This window comes from Mytilus trossulus, chromosome 9 (genome assembly GCF_036588685.1).
Source record: "Mytilus trossulus isolate FHL-02 chromosome 9, PNRI_Mtr1.1.1.hap1, whole genome shotgun sequence".
NCBI lineage: Eukaryota > Metazoa > Mollusca > Bivalvia > Mytilida > Mytilidae > Mytilus > Mytilus trossulus.
The window spans coordinates 57,017,697-57,044,960 of NC_086381.1; the positions used below are offsets into that span (position 1 = coordinate 57,017,697).

At 31.9% G+C, this 27,264-nt stretch overlaps 3 protein-coding genes across 3 annotated transcripts; all 3 read right to left on the reverse strand.

The window, feature by feature from the left end:
- Positions 1-2,910: 2,910 nt before the first annotated feature.
- On the reverse strand, positions 2,911-4,895 carry LOC134684031 (uncharacterized). The gene is made up of 3 exons (XM_063543325.1): positions 4,844-4,895; positions 3,634-3,682; positions 2,911-3,124 (listed from the first exon to the last, which is right to left on the reverse strand). Exons 1-3 carry the CDS (start codon positions 4,893-4,895, stop codon positions 2,911-2,913), a joined length of 315 nt encoding a protein of 104 aa, XP_063399395.1.
- A 3,320-nt stretch (positions 4,896-8,215) lies between these two features.
- On the reverse strand, positions 8,216-10,759 carry LOC134684785 (uncharacterized). The gene is made up of 4 exons (XM_063544094.1): positions 10,743-10,759; positions 9,249-9,323; positions 8,989-9,037; positions 8,216-8,444 (listed from the first exon to the last, which is right to left on the reverse strand). The coding sequence occupies exons 2-4, from the start codon at positions 9,298-9,300 to the stop codon at positions 8,216-8,218; spliced, it is 330 nt and encodes a 109-aa protein (XP_063400164.1). The 5' UTR covers positions 9,301-9,323; positions 10,743-10,759.
- An 8,342-nt stretch (positions 10,760-19,101) lies between these two features.
- LOC134684032 (uncharacterized) lies at positions 19,102-23,923 on the reverse strand. The gene is made up of 4 exons (XM_063543326.1): positions 23,630-23,923; positions 22,058-22,135; positions 20,787-20,835; positions 19,102-19,476 (listed from the first exon to the last, which is right to left on the reverse strand). Exons 2-4 carry the CDS (start codon positions 22,107-22,109, stop codon positions 19,251-19,253), a joined length of 327 nt encoding a protein of 108 aa, XP_063399396.1. The 5' UTR covers positions 22,110-22,135; positions 23,630-23,923; the 3' UTR covers positions 19,102-19,250.
- Positions 23,924-27,264: the final 3,341 nt, after the last annotated feature.

A 27,264-nucleotide genomic window follows, 5' to 3' on the forward strand; every position in this document is an offset into this window, starting at 1 on the left:
ATTAGCGAGGACACATCAAAGGAAAAATGCCCAAATTACCGATAAACCTCATTATTAAGTATAATTAGCTTTCCAGATAAAGGAACACTAAAATGATAATCTGCATTTCATGTGCCTTCGCTGTTGTTTTTGTTGTAGATAAGTGTTTTTGTTGTTTCGTTGTTTTCCTCTTACAGTTGATGTTTTACCTCCGTTTTATGTTGTTACCTGGATTTAGGTTTTTACTTTTAGAAAACATTGTTCATGTTGTTAAGTACTTAAAAGATAATTCATATTACTTTGAGAAGCAACAATGTTAACTAAGTCAGGAATTTGGTAGGTATAATCATATCGTCAGTTTCTATATATATATATCGTTGTTGTAATTTCTGCCACAGTTCAGTCTTATAGTTGATGTTGATCATTGTATCAGGCCATTTGCCTGCTATGTCTGTCTTACGTGTCTTATTGGTGCTAAAATATAGATTATATTGTTCCATGTTCAGGACATTGAATTGTTCATTCCTTGGCGATAATTCCAAAAGACCATATGTTCGATTGATAAACTATATGCCATAACAGGTCCGTGTTGTGTTTCATGTTAATGATTGACACAACACATATGAATGTTGAAGTGACGTTATTTGAGCTCTATTATATTCCATGGGTCTACATTTATGATAATGTAAACAAAGGCAACAGAAGTATACCGTTTTAAAAAGTCATATCTCTATTGCAAGAAAACAAGTCCGGGTTACAAACAAAACCAAAGGAAACACATCAAATATAAGAAGAAAACACAGGATAAGTTGAGTCTTATTTCTGTTTTAAATGATGTTAATAAAAAATGTCGGTAAATAACATATTTTTACACGCTGATTTGTTGTTAGTCTGATAATAAACTCTGTTGCATATAAAGTACAGTTAAAACAGTTTGTAGGATAAACAATTGTGTTGACATCAATGAACATAATCTATCAGATGCATGTACTTTAAGCAAATTTAAATATTTTGACAAGTCAGAATTTCCTTCTGATCGGTTTACTTCTCTATTACATTTAATGACAAAATTCAAGCTATCATTTAGAGCAAAACTTTATCCCTTGACTTTTTACTATTGATGATAAAGATAATACCAGTAACATATTCTAATGAAGTTAACTAAATGCAACAGTCCTGACCAGTAGTCGACAGGAATATAGTTTGCTCTTATAATTTTTAGTTATATGCATATTGTTATGCTTTTACTTTTCTACATTGGCTAGAGGTTTAGGGGAGGGTTGAGATCTCATAAACATGTTTAACCCCGACGCATTTTTGCGCCTGTCCCTAGTCATGAGCGTCTGGCCTTTGGTAGTCTTGTATTATTTTTTATTTTAGTTTCTTGAGTAAAATTTGGAGATTAGTATGGCGTTCATTATCACTGAACTAGTATAATATTTGTTAGGGGGTCAGCGGAAGGACGCCTCCGGGTGCGGGGATTTCTTGCTGCATTGAAGACCTGTTGGTGACCTTCTGCTGTTGTTTATTCTATGGTCAGGTTGTTGTCTCTTTGACACAAACCCCATTTCCATTCTCAATTTTATTAAATAGTATAGTCTTGTACACCAATAGAGATATCTTTTTATTATTGAAATCTTCTGAAGATACCAACATCTTAAGAAACATATTTATTGGCAATGATTTCAGAACCGAATTTACAAAATAAAAAATCTGCACATATCTCTTTATTTTATATCCGACAGGAACCTTGGAGTTTGACATAACATACACATGATTTGATACTTTACAATGTGCAGTGACTTCCATCATAATTACCAATATCCCATTAAAGGAATGGTACGCAGATGTTTTAAACACTCTTTGATTGGATCTTTTCTGAGAGATATTTTTATTCTGTTTTTGTCTTCATCTGATTTACATCACCCCTTGGAGTCATTAGTTTCAAATCCGAATTATTTTCCTATTTTCATTAACTGTTACTGTTTCAAAAAACAGTTTCGTTATCAGTCTGTTTATGCCATGAGATTTATAAAGAAACAAGATGTTACGCGCTTTGTTATTCCTTTTTCACAGGAGACGACATCGTAGTTGAATTAGAGGCTAAGAAATATTCGAAACTAATATTTTATGATACATACAAACACTCTGCATAGACGTCCATGTTATGAAATCGTTAGTTAACACATTATATTTTAAAAATCATTGAAGGCGATAGAACACATTTATCTGAAAGTGGGAACTTATTAAGGTTTTTTTTTCTATTTCATTGTATTCTGGAAGGAGATACAGTTGTATAAAAAAGAAGATGTGGTATGATTGACAATGAGACAACTGTCCTAAAGAGACCAAAATGACACAGACATTAACAACTATAGGTCATTGTATGGCCTTCAACAATGAGCAAAGCCCATATCGCATAGTCAGCTATAAAATGCCCCGATAAGACAATGTAAAACAATTCAAACGAGAAAACTAACAGCCTTATTTATATAAAAAAATGTGTCTATTTCTGCTTACCCTAAACAATACAATCCAGATAGGAACTGTCGATCGTCATATTTCTAAAACGGATTATAACTTAACTGTTATATTAATGAAAAAAAAAAAATCGGTTCTCAAATTTTAGTATACTAATTAAACATTGAAAGTACTTATAGATTATCGCTGATCATCTCATCGAGATTGATTTTCTCGCTTGAGCCGGTACTGCGAAAAGTAGAAAAAACAATCAAATTGAGGTGACCAGTTATATTCTGTTATCGCGAATTTTATAAATGACGACGTTGTTTACTTCATTGAAAACGGCTCATGCACCCTTATTTCTAGCGATTATTGTTTAGATCACTCTACTGTTCTAAGAAAAGAAATCATATGTCAATAAGATCAAATTATATCATGTATGTAAGGAAAAACAAGTAAATTAGTGATTTATTCGACGTCATCGTTCCAGACTGCGAATCCACCTCCATTTCGTTTAATACATTTCTTGTAAGAACAGGTATATCCTTTACAACAGTCTGTATTAGATTTGCAATCTCTTCCTGCACACATCTTGCAGAATCCGTTAGTACAGATATACCCATTGCAGCATCGACGAATTCTGCAAATCTTATATGCACATGGCGGTGCTCTTTTTATAAGCCTAAACAAGATAATAGGGTAAACAATTATTAACACACAGATCCTTTATAACAGCAAATGGTTTAGTTTATTCATTAAACAATTATAATAAGGTCTCAAAGTGTACGATTTAGTGCCAATGAAATCACTGAATGCACGATTCTTATCATAAAAAGCTATACGTTTAACACTAAATATTGTATCGGTTTTATTCTATAACTCTGATGTGGGGGACATTGTTATACCTGTAACACATTAATGGAACTGGACAGTCGGTTTTCTATGAGGACGGTGTAAATATCTAAATGGACTTTTACTTGTACTCTTTTTAATAAATGTTTGAATGTCCCGCTGGTATATTTCGCCCCTATCTCTGTTAACAACATATTTGTAACACTTACATTAAACAAATGTACAATATTTGTAACAACACAGACCTGTCCGAACATTATCATAAATTAACAGACAATTTTTTTTTTCTTTTTCTGGAGCAAATAAGCCACATACATGTTTGCATTAGTCTCAACTTACTTCTTAATATGTCCACTGTCTTTCTGTATTTCTTCATTCGCCATGTTGACTGGAAGAGAAACAAAAATGTTGTATTAGTGTTTCCTAAGAACTATATTTTCTTCATCGATCTTGAATACTCCTGTATTCTACTGTTTTCGTTAGGCAAAGTAAACAACAATAAACTGCTATTCCTCATCAGAATATTGAATAATTCAACAGAAATGTATGTTTGAAATCAAACGTGTATTTTTCTGTTGTGTTGTGTTTACATGGTTGTGTATTTACTGCCTCATTTGCAAACGTTGCAACCAACTTCCCGAATTTTCAATACCAATATCATTTTCTTCGAATCAAACATTTTGAATGTGCAATATTACAAAATTGAGAAAAAAAGATACCCTGGGATAGTATAAAAAGAAACTAATAATTATGTTAAAAAAATACAAGTCGATAATTTATAAACACCTAACAACTCTTCCGTTTGCTTTTCTGAAAATAATACCCTAAGGAAACAAAAGGTGACTTGAAAGCTATTGTCATTTATCAGATTGATGTACAGAAAAAAAATAGTTTTCCTATTCTACTGTCTCAATGTATTTTCCTTTACCCCGATTTCTGTTCATTGCAGCTTGCATGAATAAAGGCAACATCAATATACTGCTGTTCAATAGTAACATATTTATTGATTAAGCGAAAAATTATCAGAGTTAAACGTACACACATAAACAGAGGGAAATACATCAACTATAAAAGGAATACAACGGAAATACAGACACGATTAACTGCAACATAAACATGCGCCAAACGGACTAATTTATGACAACCATATACTATAAATTTGAATTTAAGTGAAAATATGTAAGTTTTAGAATACAGATTTAAAGTTAAAGGTGGTAGGACGAAACGATATATACAAAGTTCATATTCATGATATTTTTACGTAATCTGTTACATATAGAAAAAAACCTTGTTAGAAATTTCGTACTGGATTATTTTGTGTTATTGTACTGGATTTTGGTTGCATTACTCATTTGGCTTATATTTCTACGCGGAATTTGGTATTATAACTTCAAATGTTTGGCTGTAGCCTTTACCAATCAAGGTAATTCCACAAAAGCGCCAAATTGACAAACGTCTACGTCTACAAATTTCCGGTTTAAAACAATGATGAACTCACTTCTACAAATAACAAAAGATACTACATGTTAAGACTGATAATGTGTCTTACCTCCAACGGACACTAACAACATGCAGAGGACTAAACACATAGAAATATTCATTCTTCCTGTTTACCAATTAGATACTGCAATACATAATGAATTGTTTATATGTTTAAGATTATGATTAGTTGTTACGAACCATATGTTTTAAAAGATTTAAAAGATAAAACGTCAATTATAACAATTGTCCTTCAACAAAAGAGAAAACATAGTCTAAACTATCCTGTTTTAACATGCGTAACACGGGTTTGCCAAATTTCGTCCCTCCCGATCGACTGCCATCATTTCTCAAGACCATACTCGCAAATGGTGTCAAGGGAGAGCTGACAATTCAGTCCTTGATATTTTCTCCTTAAAACAGAGATCGAACCAGAAATTGTTGTGCTTGATATCCGATGCACTAACCACTACACCTTGACTTTCCTCTAGATTAACAATATAGTACGAGTCTTTTGTGTATCTCTGACACGATTCCGGATTCTTGATAGCTTCATTAAACATGGCGGGACTGTTGAAAATAGAGTTGTAAATTTCTTTTCATTTTAAACTGTTATGCATTTCCATGCGAGTGATAAACTGCTGTTTATCTTAGTTTTGGGTGAAATAAATGGCCCGCACACTAGGTAATTTAAGTACAACGCGTTAAGCAAGAATATATTTGTAGGCCGTCTGTAAGAATCAAATTAATGCAGGCTATTGTTTCAGTACGTATACAACGCTCCTGGTTCACTTTCTAAAAGCCGTGTTTGTATCCGTATCTCATGTACTTGGTTGAGGCACGAGACAAAATGCATCGCCATTTGAACGACAGAGGAGATAAAAATGGATACATTTATTTATATGTTAACTTGTGTAGCAGTTAAAAGAAATTAACTAAATAATTCTACTAGTGTGAATATGTGTATTTTTACACATATTCATCATGACAATATTGATTTCAAGGAAAGAGATTGCTTTTTCAAATCAATCTTTTTGCTTTTTAAGCTTTAATTTCTATCAAAAGTAGGTCCGCCTCATAATATGGGGAAAAACAATCTTATTATTATTTTTCGTATCGTACTTTATAATATTTTTTAGATGAGTATGCTTGTACGTTTGTTGTAAAACGCTCAGCTTAAAGTAACTGACGAAGTTAACAACTGTCCAAATTAAAATGAGCATATACTATAGCCTATAACAACTAATTAACAGGTAAAATATAAGTAGGAAAGTTTGACTTTTGGTATATGAAACTGTGCATATAGCGACAGTTGGAATTCACTTACTTCGCTCACTTACTTTTTACCTCAAACTAACTTTACAAATGTACTTTCAATATAAAACGAAACATTTCTGAACATTTACTTATATCAACAACTTACGTACAATTTAAATGGTCCGAATCCTTAAATGTAACTGGTGTAAGCAGCTGTTATAGGAACGTGTTGTTGTTTACATTAAACTAATATTACAATCAAGTTACGTGTAAGTTGTATATCCTGTTGTGCCCATATACGACCATTTACAGATAAACACAATTTATAACCATATTTTCTTTGACCTTTTTTTTTTTTTTTTGGTTTCCTCGATGTTAGTGTTGAAATACTATTAGCCTTTATATACACGTATCAAAATAAAGGCAATCAGAGAACATCATTATTGTCATCTAATGACAATCTTATTAAAGTTCAAACATTCATTATATAACATCTCTGTTTTTAATTGAGGTAAATTACAACTTTTCACACGCTGTTTTTTTTTTAACTTTATTGTAAATACAGTACAGTTTAACCAGTTTGTAGGATTATATTTAAAAGATAAAAATTGTGTTCACATCAATGAAGATAATCTGTCAGATACATGTACTTTAAAAAAACATGAAATTTTGGCAAGTTAAAGTTTACTTTTAACAGGTATATGAACTTCTCTGATCGGTTTTATGACAAGATTCAATATATTGTACAAAGCAAAACGGTGTCCTTGGACTTTTTATTATTTCTGAAAAAGATAATGCTAGGTACATATTCTAATAAAGTTAACTGATTGCAACGGTCCTTGTCAGGAGTCGACACTGACATAGTGTTCTTTTATAATGAAGAAATGTTTAGTATTGTGCATTTCATTGTTTAGCCTTGAACACCAGTAGATATCATTTACATTATTGAAACTTTTCTTAGTATTCTATGGGTACCAACATCATAAAAACATATGTATGGGCAATGTTTTCAGAACCAAATTTACGGACGCCATCACGAGTTGGTTGACCGTTTTGGAATAACCATTTCACAAATGATATCGGATATGTTTCTTACGTCGTAACTACAATCCCCTCCCCTTTCATGAATGTGACCTACCGAGTTAGACTATTTACCGGATTTGTTATCACATAAGCAACACGACGGGTGCCACATGTGGAGCAGGATCTGCTTACCCTTCCAGAGCACATGAGAACACCCCTAGTTTTTGTTGGGGTTTTTGTTGTTTATTCTTTAGTTTTCTATGTTGTGTCATGTGTACTATTGTTTGTCTGTTTGTCTTTTTCATTTTTAGCCATGGCGTTGTCAGTTTATTTTAGATTTATGAGTTTGACTGTCCTTTTGGTATCTTTCGTCCCTCTTTTACAAGCTTAAAAATCTGCACATGTACCTCTTTATTTTATAATCGACAAGACTTTGAACTCTGATATAAATTATGCATTTTTTGATACTTTATTATGCACAGTGTTAGCGTAATGTTTATATTCCAACGGGATTACCAATATCCGATTAAAAGAATGGAATGATGATGTTTTAAACACACTGTGATTGGATGCGTTCTAGAAGAATTTTGTTATTCTTTTTTTGTCTTGATCTAATTTACATCGCCCTAATTGTCACTAGTTCCAAATTCCGAATTAATTTCCTTTTTCAGTAACGGTTACAAATGAATTCGGGCATATTTTGAGTTTCAAAACCTGTTGTTGTTATCAATCTGTTGATGAAATGTGATTAACACAGAACAAATATGGTACGCGCTTTGTCATTTATATTTTTCAACATCATGTTTGTCTTAGAGGCTAACACATATTCGCAACCTATATTTAAAGATACATAAACAAATTCTTTATAGACTCCTTTATTATTTAATCGTTGATTATTTTTTTGAATCATTGAAGATGATAGAACAGACTAATCTGAAAAGTAGAAATGCATTTGGAATCTTTTTTTTAAATTTATGTATATGTTGTTTATTTCATATTTACATCTTAAATAAAACTCCAGATAGGAACTATCGATCTTTCTAATTCTTAAAAGAACAAATCAATTGTTATTAAAATGACAAAAATATACATATTTCTTTCAGAATTTTATTTTTACCAAATTTTACATGGACAGTTAAAATAGTTTGTTGATTATTTCGCTTCAGACAGCTGCGAATATTGGTTTACCAGTATGAGGTGGTCTTCCACCACCTCCACTTCGTTTAATACATTTCTTGTAAGAGCAGGTATATCCATTACAACAGTCTTTATTAGATCTGCAATCTCTTCCTGCACACATCTTGCAGAATCCGTAAACGCAGGTATAACCATAGCAGCATCGACGATATTTGCAAATCTTATACGCACATGCGGGGGCTCTTTTTATAAGCCTAAAACAAGACAATATGGAGAAAGTTTGTCTATAAAAAAATATTAACTCACAGATCTTTTTTTAAATTTAGATTAGTACATATTCGAACATTCGGTGATGAGAGTGTCATGGAGGAAAAAATATTGCATCCTCTTTTCCAGCAAAAGGTTTCTGGGGTATTAATATATATTTAGATATCAAAGTTTTCGCTAAACTGCCGATGAACTTTGCGAATGCACGAATGATTCTAAAAATGAAAACCTATCCGTATAACACTCGTTATTTTATTCTTATATTTCCTATGACTCTGATTTAGGGTAATCGTTACACCTGTAGTACATCAATGGAACTGGACAGTAGGATTTCTTAAAATACGGTGTAAATATTTGAAAGGACTTTTACTTTTGATATGTAATGTTTGAATGTCCCACTGGTATTTTTCGCATCTCATCTTTTAACAAAAATAATTGTAACACATGGACTTATTCGAACAAAATCAACAATTTCCAGACAAACAGATAATTTATTCTTGATCAGCCACATATGCATCGGTCTCAACTTACTTCTGAATATGTCCACTGTCTTTCTGTATTTCTGTATTCGCCAGGTTGACTAAAAGAAAAAAGAAAACGTTTTTATTTTAGTTTCCCTTCCCCGATTTTGTGCAATAATGCTTGCATGAATACATAAAAAAAACATCAGTATAATGCTGTGCAATAGTAAAAAATTAATTACGAAACAACATATCCGGATTACATGTACAAACTTAAACCGAAGGAAGCTATAAGAGGAAAATAACGGAACACCAGATAATGTGTCTTACCTTCAATGTACACCATCAACACACAGAGGACTAAACCAATAGAAATCTTCATTCTTCCTGTTTTCTAAATGAATACTGCAACACATAATGCAATTGTTTAATATATAATTTTGATGATAATGACTAATTGTTAAGAACCATATGTTGTAAAAGATTATTAGTTCAAACAAATATAACTTAAGATCGAACAGCATCCAAAGCATTTGTCTGTCAGCAAAAGGGAAACAATAGCATGAATTGTTTAAACATATTTTTGTTAAGTGGATGGGAAAACAAGTTATTACATCTTATATTAATCAATTTCAGCTAAACTGGTACGAAAGCTGCCGTGTAGCAGCATAAACTTTATCTTATTCGAAATCTACAAGGGTGGCTTTAACGTGCATGAGACATTACTCTCTCTTAACACGTCATAGTTCGTACTCTTCCGATGGACTGTCGTCGTTTCTAAAGACTCACAATTCGTGTCAGTCCTTGACATTTTCTCCTCGAAATGGAGATCGAACCAGGATTTTTTGTGCTCGAAGTCCGATGCGCTAACAACTACTCCACGGCTCTCCTCTAGATTAACAGTAAAGTAAGAGTATGTTATGTATCTGTGACATGATTCTGGATTTTTTATAGTTTCATTAAACAAGGCGACTGTTGAAAATGGTGTTGCCCATTTTTCGTCCTTTTTAACTGTAGTGCGTTTTCATGTGACAATAGTTTTGCTTTAGACCTCATCAAAAACCCTTATGTTTTTGTGACATTAATGTCAAGTGGTACATTACACTAAGGGATACAAGTATAATGCGCTAATCAGAAATAGGTATGTTAGAACTAAATTATTTGAGGCTATTGTTTCAGTCCTAATATAACGCTCCTTGTTCACTTTATAAGGGCGTGTTTGTATTCGTATCAATTTGAAGCGGGTGAGACAGAAGACAAAATTCATCGTCGGTGTGAACGACACAGGAGAAAAACCTGGATATATATTAATATATGTTCTTATGAACCGGTGAAATCAAATTAACTTAATCAATTATACAAATGTGAAAATGCATATTTTTTTTACACCTTTTCGTCATGACAGCATTGATGTAAAGGGAAGTGCTTGCTTTCTTCAAATCACACGTGTTGCATTTAAAGCTTTAAAGAATTAAGTTCGAACAAAAAAGTTGGCACACTTCATCATATCAAATATCAGAATGATTTTTTTATAACGTACTCTATGCTAAATTTAATATAAGTATGCAGTGTAGTTGTGTATTAAACGCCCAGCGTGAAGTTACTGTAATTGACTACCCATATTCAAATAAGCATCTACTATAGCCTATAATAGTTGATTAACAAGTAATATTAGAAGGAAAGTCAGCCATTTTGGTATCTGAAATGGTGCCAAAGTTAGCAAAAGATATCACTCACTTACTTGTTATATCAATCTTACTGTTAAAGGGTGCTTTCAATATAAAACTGCATTTAACTGAATATTTACTTACATATACAACTTACATGCACGTTCAACTTTTACTGTGTTTGAATCCTAAAATTAAAACGGTGTTATCAGCTTTTATAGGAATGTGGCCTTTACTTACATTAAACTCATGGTCCAATTCAGTTACGATTAAGTTATATATCCTGTTGTGCCCATATACGACCTTTCACAGAAAAACACGATTAACAATAAAAATGTGTCTGACAAATTTCTTAAGATTCCCCCGATGTTATTGTTTATATGCTATAAGCCTATACTCGTTCTCTTTTATGTTTACGTATAAAGATCAAGGCAATCAGAGAACATTAAGATTGGCTTTTAGTGACGTGAAATCCACACATTCAAAATATTTTATGCTTCTTTAAATTGTGTGTTGGGAATAAAACTCGTTTGCTTTTTTTTTTATAGAAACTACAATGTATGTTATATCAATAAAATTTCAAATGAACGTTACATATTTATGACTGGTACATTATTAAGTCATTGATTTATTAACATGTATCCCAGATTTTTAGCTTCAATCTAGATCGGGAAACCCTAATGTATTAAGTAATGTTGTAAACTTTACCATTAACGTAGATTCGAACAATTTTTACTCTTTCATCTAGAAATAATAATTTAAATAACACAAATCTATCACAATAATCATGATAACACGACAATGTTTGATTTTGAAATATTTGTTTTCAACTTTATCGAAAAACAGAAGACGTTGGTAATGTAAAAAAGTATGACACAGATACTAATTGCATGTCCAAAAACAGATTAAAATTTAGCCTTTTTAACTTCGAATGTTCTAAGATGAGAATATATATATATATGTAAGGTAAAGAGAAAACAAGGATTGTCAGTACACGTCAATTAAGCATCTGATTGATGTATTGTTTAGTGTTCAAATGTCATTGAATTATTATGATATTGACTTGTCCACTAAAGCAAAGGAGGGAAAAACGATACCATATTGACAGTCAAACTCATTGATCGAAATAATAATGACAACGTCATGGCTAAAAAAGCTAAAGACAAACACACAAATAACAGTACACAACATAGAAAACTAAAGACTTAGCAACACGAACCCCAGCAAAAACAGGGCGTGATATCGAATGCTCCGAAAGGGTAAACAAATCCTGCTCCACATGTGACACTCGTTGTGGTGCTTATTTCATTACAAGTCCGGTAAAAAGTCTGATTCTGTAGGTCACATCCGTGAAAAGGAAAGGGGATTGTAGTGACGATGTAAGGAGCATATCCGTTATCATCTATCAAACGGTTATTCCATAACGGGCAACCAACTCGTGATTGCGTCCGTAAAATTGACGAAGGGATGATTTCAACTTTACAATTTGGAACTATTGGTTTAATAGCTTCCTTGTAAGCAGCGACCCTCTATCAAGAAAATCATAAAAGGAAATACAAGCCCAGGCATATCGTATCAATTGGGAGATATATATTCCGTATACAGGCGTTGATGGCATATTGCTACAAAGAAATAGAAAGTTTACAGTTTGAAAGCTTACATCATCTCTTTTGTCGTAAAGTTTTGTTTTCAACCGACGCTCATTGTACATTTCTAGATATAAGTCAAGATATGAGGCAGGTTTAACTGTATTTGTTGTATCCTTTATCGCTAGTTCGATGGGATAGATTCGTTCAATATAGTCACCAAATTTTTGAATTATTTAGTGAGAGAACATCATCTATATAGCGGAAAGAAATTTAAATGATATTGCTCACTTCTTACTTTTTTCTTCAGAAGTTCCTGTATGAAGTCAGTCACATAATAACAAAGAAACAAGTCGGCTAAAAGAGGGGCACAATGGAATTCCGACAGTCTCTGGGAAAACAAATCCTCCAAACGTAACACGTACTAGTATGTTGTCAATAAAAAAATCAAGCATCTTGATAATGTCAGTTTTTAGAGAATCTAGTTTAATTCAGAGTTATTTTTTACAAAGTAGGATGTATCCCTACCTAAGACAATATACATGTATCTAGGCTTGCCATTTTTTTGTAGAAAACAAAGCAATACCAACTCGATCTTTCAATTTGTCTATAAGTTTGGAATGGGGAATACTTGTGTAAAGTGTCGAAGAGTCAAATGTTTGAAAAAAAGATAAAAGAGTCTAAGATTGTACAAGTTTGTACTCCAAAAGATATTTTGAGTTTTTTAGTATTAACATTTGATTCACGCCACCTCTATAATAGGCAGATGTACAGTAACTCGAAGCCCGGCTTTGACAGTTAATAAAAAAAGATGTTAATAAATTAGAATGAGGTTTCATGGAGCATTTTGGAAGACCCAGCAACATACCTATGAAACCAGGTTCAACCCAACTTTTTGCTCTGGAAATGTTCTGTACCGAGTCAGGAAAGTGGCCATTGTTATATGATAGTTCGTTTCTGTGTGTGTTGCATCTTAATTTTGTGTTGCTGTTGTGTCGTTGTTCTCCTCTTATATTTCATACGTTTCACTCAGTTTTCGTTTGTAACCCGGGTTGTTTATTTTTCTCAATCGATTTATGAATTTCAAACAGCGGTATACAACTGTTGCCTTTATTTGGTTTTAAGGATACGTTTGTAGTTTAGGTATCCAAAACATTGATGGAAAATCAAGTTCTTTATCTTTGGTTGAAATTTCTAAGGACCATAGAACATACCTATGATTATCCCGGATTGTCCCTTTGGTAAATTTTGTTTTATGCCTATCCAAAATCAGAGTTAAAAAATGTCTTTAATCTGTCCTCTGATTCATGCACCAGTTATCATTGTTGTGTCGATATGTTTTACACTGTGTTGGTACATCATTGTCCACGGTTTGAGAATTTTTTAGGGTACACATATGAGTTTAAATGCTTGTATCGAGTCACAAGAAGTTGTCGATTGTTGCTCTCTCTTATATTTGCTTATTTTTTTTTTTATCAACATCACTAAAATTATCATTAGGTTTTTTTTCACATTTTGTTATGCGGTGTTCTTTAAAACTGTATACGCAGTATGCTTGATGCCCATTTTTGAAGTATGTACTATTATCTTCGTCCTCCGGTCGATAGTTGATTCATTTTTAATTGTTTGTAAGTTGATGGTGGGAGTTATGCCGATAGTGAATATTCAATAAAACGCCATGCGTATGATACACGCACATCTGAATTTCTGGTAGCTCGCTATAAACTATTGTAAATCTCCACACAAGGACATGCCATCTTACCCGGACACCTTAACCGACTCAACTCCGATCAGTCGTTGTTCTTTTATCTAAATGTCGAGAGTTTAACAGAAAAAAACAGCTAATAAAGATGCATAGTCTTTGGTTTGATCCGGTCGAAGTACAAACAAATGATCCCCGTTAGAAGAACACGCTACACTCGACCCCTAGACCACCGAGGGCGTTATTCGTTATTTGACAATCAAGATATTGAGTTATTTCCTTTTAGAGTATATTAGATCTGCAAGTGCTTGAAACAAATATTATTTGAAATATTGTGTAATGTCTTTGTTATCCTGTGTACCTTTAAATTTGTATTTACAGCGATTTATCAGAATAAAGTATTTTTTCAAACAATAAAGTATCAAATTATATATTAATTTTAGTTAATTTGTTTTTTCAGTTGTCGACATTCAAAAGTAACAAAAAATGTTCACATTGTCGCAGCCGTGGTAGGAACTTGTAGAGCTGGTAAAATTGGCGTTGATAAAAATGGCGTTGGAGGAATGTGCGTTGGGAACCATGGTACACCTCTGTTTATAAGGTTTAAAAAAGAAATATTTATAATAATCAGGTATACAGTATACAAATTTTGATCTATTGAAAAACTAGTAATATCATCGCAGGGCATACGTTCAAGGTGTGTCTTAGATCATTAAAGAGCGTATAACGTAACTGATGGACAATAGATACTCAAATAATGTCCAGAGTTGTTGTTTTCTTTTAAAAATATTTAACTTATTATATAACATACAAATAATAACAATTTCCATTGTACACATACACCTTTTTGCATCCTTGGTTTAAGGTTTTGACATCTTTCATTCGAATTATCTTCCTGAGAATTTGATAACATATCCTTTGAACTGGATTTTTATTTGGTTCATACCGTTATTTTTATAAACAGTAGCTGTACAGATTTCTACGTTTATATAAGATTTGCTATTTGACGACCAGGTACATATAAAATAGTTTAACGGTATCGTGCATCTAAACGAACAAAGAAAGATTAAAAAATAACATCCAATATATAAGTTGTATTTGTTTAGAGACACCTGATCATGAGCTTTGTTTGTGTTTATATATTTTTAATTTAGCAGTCTGAATGTTTGTACTTTCTATCATGTTTGTCGATTTCATAAATCATTGCTTTTAAATTTCATTTCAGCTAATATATGCAAGGTAAGAGCTGGTTTATGTGTTCATAGTACTTACTGTATGCTGATTGAATTCGTTCAATTTGTTGAATAAAATTAAATGGTATTTGAAAACTATTAATTAGATTAAATCCGGTCATCGACAGTAAACAAGCTTACTGTATCTTATCTACGACTTTCATACTAAATATGCTAAAGTTCTATCTTTTGTCTCACATAGATCTTTTTTTCTTGTAAAGTTATTTTTCATTTTGCGCTGAAACAATAAAATAACATGAGGTTATTATTTTAAATTTTACTCACATTCGAATAAGTCCATTTTCCCTCTGTACACTTTCAGTTACCTTCAGTTTTTCTATGTTGTGATGTTATACTATTGTTTCAGGAAAAGGGAGAAGGTTTGGTACCATTAAAACGTTTAATCCCGCTGCAACTGTTTGCACCTATCAGGAAGTTGTAGTTGTCGTTTGTTTAATATGTGATTTATTCGTGTTTCTCGTTTCTCGTTTTTTTTATATAGATTAGACTGTTGGTTTTCCCGTTTGAATGGTTTTACACTAGTAATTGGGGGCCCTTTTAGCTTGTTCTTCTGTGTGAGCCAAGGCTTCGTGTTGGAGGCCGTACATTGATCTATAATGGTTTACTTTTATAAATTGTTATTTGGATGGATAGTTGTCTCAGTGGCGCTCATACCACTTCTTCCGATATCTATCTATATATAAATGAAAACAGGGAATGTATCAGAGAGACAACAACCTCACCAAATAGAAGGAAACTGCCCCAGTCCAACTGATAAAGATTGATCGTCATGGAATTTAATTTTACTATTATAATCAAGATAAAAATTTAACATTTGAACATCTTTTTTTCTTTTTCTTTTTTATTACATTCAACATGCTTTTTAATATAATTTGTGGTCCGTTAATATTCGTTGTATACAGCATGTACAACTTCTGGTTTCACACTGGAGAAAAGTGCCTATCATTTCTTACTCCGTTCCACATGTTCCACAAGCTAGTCGTGATTTCAAAAATTACCTGCAATACATAAGGTCTTGCCGTTTCACATTCTGACCATCTAGATATAATAAATAAAAAATACAACAACTGGTTCCCTGCAACATTATTATACTAGAATATGTACCATCAATAAAAGTCAGTCAAGAAAATAACATGTCATTCAAATAATAGAATTGAGAATGGAAATGGGGAATACCCGTTTAAAATGTAAAACCACCATTGTTTTCCCTATTATTCTGTGTTAAATTGATCCTTATCTAAATAAACTGCCGAATTTATGTTTTTTTCAAATGAAGAAAAACTTGGCATGAATACAGTTTTATTTTGTCTAATACAATAATGACAATTTCAAATGGCATGCCATTGTATACAAAATCATAACCATCACCGGAAGTAAACCGATCAAATGTTGACCCTTTTTTTTCTTGTATAAGCTTAAGTAGGCATGTAATCTGAAGTTTCCAGAAGATTTTATAGAAACATCAAATTAAATAATGGTGCTTGTAAACACCAACGACATATAATCAATACTAAGACATATTTTTTTTCTGAAAACAAATATAGGGTTCATATTACTGTCAAGATCAAGGGAACAAACTGTTTGGCCCCTTTTACCTATGAAACCGGGGATGACATTGTTTAATTTGTTGTAACGATCCACTACAGCAGTATCGGAAACACCTTAGTTAGGAAAATTGACGAGTTAAAGGTCTTTATAGAAGATCACATGTCAAAATTTTATTCCAGGGTAAGGCTCAAATAATTCCAAAGAATGAAGACCTTTACTTTTAATATCCCTCTCGGATAATTAATCTTTATAATGTCGCTATTAAAATGTAACCATGTATATCTTATACTCTAACTATATATATTTTAATTTAACGAGTCTGAATTTCTTTCTATTCTTTTAGAACGTAGACGTAGACTATATGACTATTAAACAAAACAAAAACATACACATTTTGTAACAAAATAAATACTTAAGTCAAACATTGAAAATGAAAAGAAATTCAAAGTCAACTTACTAGTTAGAATGTTTTCTCTAACTAAATAAATATTGTCCGGACGTAGTTTAGATATCCAATTCCGGACTTTCGGGTCTGTTCCAGCATACCGTTAAAACTCGTTGATTTTTACTGGAACAATCGAGAATCGAATTTATTGATCAAGTTACTATTATTATATAGTTTACGTCTTTTATTTGAAATAACTTATTAAACCACCAAAGCACTGTACATATTGTGTATATGTTATCATCTAGGCTATTTTATTGATTGTTTATGAATTAAGGAATATGTACACTAAAATAGTTATCAAAGGTACCAGGATTATATTTTAATACGCCAGACGCGCGTTTCGTCTACATAAGAATCTTCAGTGACTAAGTTTCGGAAAAGTTCAACAGTTCACTTCGAGGTTCGGAAAAATAAGAATATTTGACAACGTGGTCTAAAACATGATAATACCAGATGTCACGTTGCAAGGGATTTGAATTGACGATATTGAACAAAACCATATTTGTGTTTGATTATGGCCTTCATATCTACTATATAATCTCCTATAGAATAATTATAAGATCAACTTGATACACTTTTTCGAGAAAGACAAAATCCACCGCAAACGCTACAATGATTGCGTTTAGCTCTCATATATGAGTGAAACAATACTTCTAAGCCAGTATTATGACTTGTAAAGGATCTGTGCGACAAATGTGTGAGGCAGTGGTGGTTTCAAGAAATGATCATACCCGCTTATTAATTCTTCAAACTTCAATACCGCATAATAACTTTGATCCGTCTCTATTTCATCAATAAACTGTATAGAGCGCTGATAGTTTGTGTTGTGTTACGTAAAACGGTTTGAAATACAAAGATTTTAAACCAATTATACAAAACATGTAATGGTTAAATTATTGGTTTTATTGTGTGTATGGTTTTACACTAGTCATTGTTGAGGGCCTTTACAGCTTGTTGTTCTGTGTTTGCCAGGTCTCCGTGTTAAAGACCGTACTTTGACATATAAGATGAATACTACTCTTTATTTGAATGTCGATAATAAAGACAAAATCAAATGGAAGTATATTAAAACAATATTACGGGAGAAACTCATTTGCATACGTCAAACTTCTTCCGACGCGACAAATTGGTGCGGTCATATAACGAGTACACATGTTAACTTTGAACTAACAGTTCAACTGTTTTCCAAATTAATCTAAGCTATTTTGGTATCTAGAACTGTGAAGTAAACATTTAGTTCTTTGCCTTAGGTTCAAATTTAAAGGACCAAACTATAGAACTATAGTTTTTTTTTTAGAATATCCATCTTAGAAAAAAGTCGGTGGAGTATTTGTTTGGTTTCCAATTTAATACCAGCTATGTTTATCAGAAAGTTTGGGGGATATTATTTACTAGAGACAAACGAGTTATCAAGGGCATCGCAGCGGGGAAAACACCATATTTGCCATGTAAGAAAAGCTCTAGTTTGGTATTTTGTACATTGTGTATGATAGTAAAATGAGTGTTAAACGACTCACTGATATTTTATTTAAATTGAAAAAAATGATTCCACAGATGGTTGTGAGGCATAATGTTCGACTATATTCATTAGTTTTTTAGAAAGTAACTGTGTGAGTCATTGATATGTTGACTCATTTGCAATAACAAAAACTATCGAGAATGATTGCACTGAATGGTCGGAAATATTTTAAAAGTCTTTAATTTACATTTATTATATTGCTATCGCTTTGGTGTCAGCTTACCGGATGTTACCTAGATGGAATTTATAAACACAAAGTTGTTGGTGGCATTATGTTGGCATGGACAACAGCATATTTGTCACGAAGGAAATATAATAATTCTGTCTTTAATGAATGTTCATAACATTGTTTAAAACAACTTTTCTAGTGCTGTTAGTAAGATCGGTTCAGTCATATGTTTAGAGTACGCAAAATATGATATTTCCTTCTTAACATCAACAGCTAAATGAACAGCACTGGATAAACTAAAAGCAAACTTACTAAACAGTAATGCATTGTCTGTATTTCAAGTCTGATTAGTCAAAGACTGACAATCGTTGCATTTGTTTGTAATTCCTCAGACTTTTCGGATGATATTAAGATCACAATGACGGTAACACACAACGTGACTAGTGATGCTGTATCTTGGAATCGATACCAGGTCTTATACCGCCACCTGCACTTCCTGATCTACATTTATTGTAGGAACAAGTAAATCCATTACAGCAGTCATTCTTTGAATTGCAATCTCTCCCTACACAAATTTTACACAGTCCAGAAATGCAGCTATAACCATTACAGCAGGGAATATGTGGGCAACTTGTATACCCACATACTGGAGCTCTTTTTACAAGCCTAAAAAACAATATGAATTCGATAACATATTTATCACACATAATAACCCCATCATAGATACAAGGCTAAATTTGTATAGTAATGATTGATGTATAACTTCGCATTTGGTGAACAAGCGCTACCTGAGAAAGGACACCATACTGCATCGTATGCACCAACACAGGTGTAAGTGTATTATACGTCAAACACCTATAATTGCCTAATCCTATGTTTGTCCGAAAATGTACTTTCAGATCTACTGGAAGTTAAATTCGAATGATTAATATGGGGTCAATTATCTTATATCAAGTATTAAGCATACAGCCTCTTGATTCGATTTGACCCAAATATGTGTATATTATAACGGTTAGTATTCATCTTAAGATACAATAACTCAACAGATCTATTCTTTGCTTGATGAATGCATATATATTTTTTTTCTGAAATCAAAGTCAAATGGGAATCATTGATACATTATCAATAATAAATCATTTTAACAAGATAAAGTTGTTATATGTATTCTTATTGACCAGGACAGGTTGATGGACAAATACTTTTTTTTTATTTGCATACGATATAAAGTTTATTGATGTCATGTCTTTTGATAAATTAATAGTTTTTATCGTTGAAGATTACACTAGTTAAAACAGTTTGCTATAGGATTTGCATGCGCTAATGTGCTCTTAAAGTGTAGGTAGATTTTGCACCACATGAGACAAGTAATCAATTATCGAACCGTATTTCACCTCATTTGCATCGTACGTGACGTAAGTCACTGTCAACGTCAAGCAAATATATCACACTCTCTTATTGTGTATGTTTGTCACATCATTAAATGAATTATGTGTTACTGAGTATTCGCTAGATTTGTATTTGACAGAAGCAATGTAATTAATGACTTCTGATATAAGAAACCTCTTCCTGTAATGTTGGTTGTCTTATCGGGTATTGTGAAGCTATTGGGATAAATGCAGTTCTTTCTTTTTCACTTTTGTTGAAATTTGATATGTGTCTTCCTTGTTTATATTTTGTTTATACATAATTTCACGCAAAATTCTTAATTACCACAATGTATGTCATCATGACGTTTGTTATTCCATTTTTTGTTAGTATATCATTTTATATTGATAAAAAAATCGTATAATAAAAAAGCAATGACTGAGGCTGTTTGCCTTTTTTGTGCTTCTTTGTTACATTTGTTTGTTTTTATAGTGATGAAGATGATAACACAATATTGACTGATGTACCCCCTTTTATGACATGTTTACCTATTGTGTCGGTTTGTCAATATAATCGAATTTGATGCGACTATTCGTTTAAAGTGTACTTACGTATGTATATACATGCTGTCTTTGGTCATTTCGTCATTTGCCTTGTTGGCTGAAAGTAATGATAATATGCTTTCATAACATTGACACCTGTTTTTCCAAGTCAACTCCAAACACTTTAAAAATTAAAAATGAGATATATTCTAGTTCGTGTGCACATCAGTGTCATAAGAATAATACTGAGCATTTATGTTATTAGGTATACCAATAGCTCAACACGCTGTTCGATATCCGCATAGATTATTGCTAGACTCAAATTGTTCGAACGGAATAAGATTTTAAAAAAAACTCTATTGTCTTCGTTTATTTACTTTTATTGTATGCGTTGTTTCATTTACGTTAGTGTGTAACCCATATATCATATGTTTTCCGTTACAGGTGTTATAATTGCGATGTTAAAGAACACAACTAAATTCAGTTGAGTGTTAAAAAAAGGAATCGAGATACGTTTTATATAATTAATAAGTTATAGACCGCGAGCTGTTTAAAATATGAACCTTACATTGTAACTAAGGTAAGCTAGCCAAATACCATTTCTATCGAAAGTCAGGAAAGGCAGATTTCTCATTTTATGTTCTGAATTCATACCTATCTTTTAAACAATGTTACAGATAGCTCAATGCAACTGTAGTTATCGAATCTTATCACAGATATCCAAGTTATAAACGTTATTAACTTAATCTGTCTTTAGGTGATATGACCACAAAACACATACAAGTTCAACTATTTAGATTTCAGTTTAAATTACTATTTGTTTCTGTTATCATTTGGTTAGTTATTGGGTTAATATTTGGATGTAGTAATTTTACGATATTTTGCTCACATGTCGTTGTCAATATCTTTGAATTCTAATCGATTGTGAAATGTTTGGTTAGCTATACAACTAGGTTTACTCCACAATTTTCTACATAAGGAAATGCATATACGATATCAGATATATGATATTTGTTATCTATTCATTCGATGTGTTGGAGTTTTTGGTTTTGTCGTTTCATACTGTTCAATTGGGAATTCCCTATAAGTTTGACATGCTTATTGTTACTTTTTTTGTATGCAAGACGCTTATTTGGTATTCTATTATGTTATATTCGTTGTTTTCAAAAACATGCTTTCTTACGTTCCCTATCAAAATACAAACAGATAAGGATAACCACTGCACTCCATGTTCAACGTGTTTTTTTTGAACGAATGAGTCCGTATTTTTGAGAAGAAAATGAAATTTTACAAATAAGGAATAAAACTGCATGTTTAGACTTAAAATATTATTGTCTTACCTCCAACAGACACCAACACTACCAACAGAACTAAACATTTAGATATCTTCATAATGATTGTGTATTCTCTGCTTAATACTACAACACATAATGTAATTTTAAACATACTTAGAGTTCCTCCTTGCCCTTTTACATGTTTTTTTCTCTCACCCAATTCATCACACAGTGTGACGTCGATGTATATCTTTTGAGCTTCTGTGCTTGATTTATGTTTGCCGAAATGACGTCTGCATTGCATTCAAAACATGTTGACCAATAATACATACAGTTTGTTCGTTATCTGTTGTAGTCAATAAAGTATATATTGGAAATACTGTAAATATTGTATTGACATTTTTTCATGATAATGTATTGTTGTGAAGAATCATTGGTGGAACTTTTTGTGAAAATTATCAGTGCAAACAAATAAAAACACTCATAACATATCCCTTAACAGCTTTTCATTAGAAGAAACAATTTAAATGACTCTTTATAAAATCATTTTATGTTGGTGAAGTAAACCTTACTATTATATATATTGCAGTCGTTTTTCATACTTAAAGATAGGTTGTTACAATAGGTTTACAATTAAAAGGATAACGGTTTTCAATTTTGTTTCTAAGCTTCATTATCATTATTCTCCGTTAATCTATTAGTTTCTATGCAATGATATCAGAAGTTTAACTGGAAATTTAATTTCCAGTGTTTTGTAAAAGGCACTTAATAATACTAAAAATGTTTGATCCTTTTAAAAAAACGGTTCGAATTAATTAAGTGACTTTTTTTTAACTGATCACAGTTCTTATATGACGCTCTTATTCGCTTATTCGCTTGGTCCTGTACGTATACCAAAACTATGTTATTATTCATGTAAAATAATGGGTATACGTTTTTACCAGGATAAAAAAAAAGTTTTCAGATGTATTGTGCACGATTTGGTTATTTCTACTAGTGTTGCATGCTAGAACTTTCAGTAAACTATATTTTATGTATATGTACGTGTAGTTGTTTATTGTTTTAGAGATACACGATTAGTAATCAAAAACTATATGGAACAAGAAAGAACATTTTTACTATGTCAGATCAAAATTTGTCGCCGTTCTATCTATGTCCTGTTATAATGGTGACAGGCTTCACTTAACAAAGGTTCTATATTTTTTCTATAAGATTCTCAACATTTTTTTCATTATTCTATGTATTCTGATTTAAACATGGTTAGTAATTATGTTTTTCTTATTTGTTTATCTAGGTGTTACGCCAAATATAACGATATTGACGCAATAACTGTCTTCCCCTTTTGAACGAGCATATTGCTTGAAATAAGATGGTTCTGTCAATAAAATTAATATACTCGTTTGCATAGTAGCGGTTGCCTATATGAAAAATAAACGCTAGTTAATGAGATAAAAATGAAGAAGCACTTTATATTATTAATAAATAATATTTTGATTCACATTAATTGTTAATATTATAATACATGCTAGTGGCATTTTTATGGAAACACGCAAAACTCTATTTCAGTTACTTTCTTGTTTAATAAAACTTATAAAGTACTGAATTTTATTATTGTAATGTTAATAATAATTGACTTACGTAAATACAAACAGTTTTGACTCTGTGTAAATCCTTCAAATGATAAGTGTGTTCGCAGCTTTTATACAGTTGTACATGAGTGTTGTCAAATTAAGTTGAATGGTGTGTCCTGTTTGGTCGTTGTACTGAAAGTTACGAATTAACATGATTGACAACTTTAAATCTTCCTTCTGACAAATTCCTTTGTTTTTTTCTTTTGTTTTTGTAACTACGTAGATCTTAATACTCTTACAAAGCAATAATATGAAAGGAAGACTTTAATCAATATGTGCGTTGCTGGTGACTCATTATTCGAGAATTTATATGTTCACGTATCTCTATCAGAGAAGCTTTGTGTCGTTTGTCAAGACAATGACATCAGACAAACAATATTTATCACATGTTTTGCAGACTCTTATACAGGGTACATAAACTGACATTCCCGTCCTTTTAGATTTATATTAGCCCTCATCTGAGACAGTCATATTATAAATCTTGTCTGAAACCTTAATTACACTTATTTCACATTTACGGATAACCCCTGACTAAAAAAAATTTTCAGCACCAGCTTTTTGTTAAACATTAACCATGCAGTGTAGATCATCAGTACATGTTGTTTTTGTCATGGTACAATAAATTATTTTAAGTTTGACAGATATATGTTTTTACACGCAAGAAATATATTTGCAATAAGTATTTATCTTGCATGTGCACTATTTCTACATAAGTTATCTTTCGTATATATTAACCACTAGACATATAATATTACAAATCTGCTTTGTTCAGCATACGTAAACTGTTTTCTAATTTTCAATGAAAAAAAAAAATCTTTAGAATTCATAATTATAATAGTTTAAGCCAGTAAGTGTTGTATGTAGATTAAAATCGGGAGTTTTGATTAAACACGTACCATTGACATATACTCACCATTTAACCTTGTATGGGTGTTTAACATTATTAACAGTTATGTAGACAAAGATTAAGTCCCCAAGTACCGATTGTAGTGAAAAGGTTTACTACAAATTACACGCAATTTACAATAACCTTCACAAATACCACTACTAGCCTTGTTGATAGTCTGCTCGACTATTTTCTCTTCTACTTGATTGTCTATTATTGCCCATTAGAACAAACTCACCTCTTCTCGTCCAATGAAAAGTCAGTTTTTTGCCCTCTAATTTTCATAGTACATGGTTTTTCATGCACTATGAAATGCTATACATGAATGACTTTTCATTGTCATTTAATTATGAAAGTGAACTCTTAATAACTGCACTAATGACGTGTACAATTCCCTAAGGAATTTTCCTTTTGAAAAAAGCCTACTGATTTAAGATGAAAGAGCAAAAATTGAAATAAAACATTTTGCATTTTGCAAAATTTCATGCATTTTCTAATGGTACACATATATCGAATACAAAAAAAATGGTTAGGATAAATAAAATGATATTTATTTAAATTATATACCTTACATTTGAGGGAATCATTTTCTTTTTCTTTCAAAAAAGCACAATGCCAGACTGCTGATATATAAGGCAAAGGATAGTTTTCGGAGAAACACAATACATTTGAATTTATCAAAAAAAGTAAGAATTTAATGTTGAATGGTCTAAATTCAAATATTCATACAGAGAGTTTAATATTTATCAAAAAGGGGATTTATATAATATTGTGTTGCTTTTTAAAATTAAAAAAGATAAAGATAAATAAGTATTTAATTTTACCTGAAGCAGAAGAAAAACAACTTATCCTTCACGAACTGTGTCAGTGCTATTTCATTTCATCCATTGAAATGATCATTACCTATGTTAACTTTTATATTTAGTTCATTATAAAAAGTGAACTCTTATTTAGGTTTGAATATAACAATGGGAAAGGATAATTTTGTAAGGTCACTTGAAAGTGTGAATATGTTCTAAATTGGTCAGACAATACTTGGTCATGTTTTATGAAGATTTGGGCTAAAATCTTCATAAAACATGACCAAGTACAAATGCATTGTCTAACCTTTAATTATATCCCAATGAATTCTTAAGAAAACTATTTGAAATGTATTTAGTAACGCTTCGAATACCAGATAATTAGTTTCTTTGGTGTTTGAAGCTATTCAATTACTTGATTACTCTTTGTTGCCTAATTTAGTTTAAATTGTTTCACATTTTGTCATTTCGGGGCATTATATAGATGAACACACGGAATCGGGATTACTAGTTAAGTTGAAGGTCGTACGATTACCTTTAGTTGCAGTAATCAGTATTTTGACTCGGTGTGTTTTGGGACGAACACTTTATTTTTTAAAAATGGGGGCAAACTGTGGAAATGAAAAGTCTTGCCTGGTTGTAAAATAATTTCCATCCGAAAAAAAACCTATCCCTTAAAATGGTAACTGGTTGTCTCCTTAAATTTCTCATTGAAAATAGTACCAGTTCTCCTCATTTTAATTACGACTTTGAAGAATCAATGCAACAAATTGAAATATATAATATTTTATGTAACGACCTTGGCATAAAAACATAAGTATACAATGGACAAACAGGTTCTTGACACCATAATTGAGTTTTTATAAGCCATGATCTGGTCAGCAAAGTAACACATTAACAAAATGAAAAACATGTGAATATTATAAAATTAATAGGTAAATTTATAAAAAAAAAACCCACATGAAATGAGTTTATAACTTGAAATATCACAGTCCAACGGATGACCATAGCTTCGGTGGCTTAGACTTGTCCTCTTGATCTTCGTCGGTACTACTGTGGTAACCATCGTTTGCGGGTGTAGAGTAAGAGAGGTAAGGTGATTGTGGTGATATAACTTGGAGAGGCATTTTATTGAAGTTGAAAGTAGGATTACGCGACATCAAAGCATTAGGATATATAGGATTATTAAAAGCTGCATTTGACGAAAATGAAAATACTGTATCTGCAATTACTCCTTATTCTTTACATTTCTTTGACGATTCATCTGTCATAAACACAGCTGGAAATATACTTTTTGGGCATGTAACAGTAGGGGAAAGCCTATAGAGGTACAATAATATGCTTCTAATGCCACCCCCACGGTAATCCTCCTGCATGGGCCATTTGAAATTGATTATTTCAATGTTTTAGATGGACCTTTAAATGGATTTTATCTTTTTGACATTTTTCTGATACTTTACAGGAATTAGATCGATTCGGAAATTATTGCTTACGTCCCGGGGACACTGTTGTTATGGACAATTGCGGCTTCCACCACGGTAGACTCGCCCAAAAAACCAGTAGATTTATTTTGGGACACCGTCATGTAGACTTATTATATCAACCTCCGTATCACCCAGACTTGAATACATGTGAAGTATGCTTTAAAGTAATGAAAGACTATTTGCGTAAACATACGATTTACGCACGTGAATTGACTGAGATGGCAATATGTGACGGTCTAGGTTACGCCGGGGGGTTAAACAGATCTATTAAAAGTATAATACTGAAAAGAACCCTTTTCAACTGATTATAGCTGACTATGCGGTAGACTTTGCTCATTGTTGAAGTCCGTCTGGTGATCTATAGTTTTTTAGTTTCTGTGTTATTTGGTCTCTTATAGAGAGTTATCTCAGTGGCAATCATAGCACATCTTCTTTATTATAATCGTATGATTGTTTTTTTATAAATTGGACA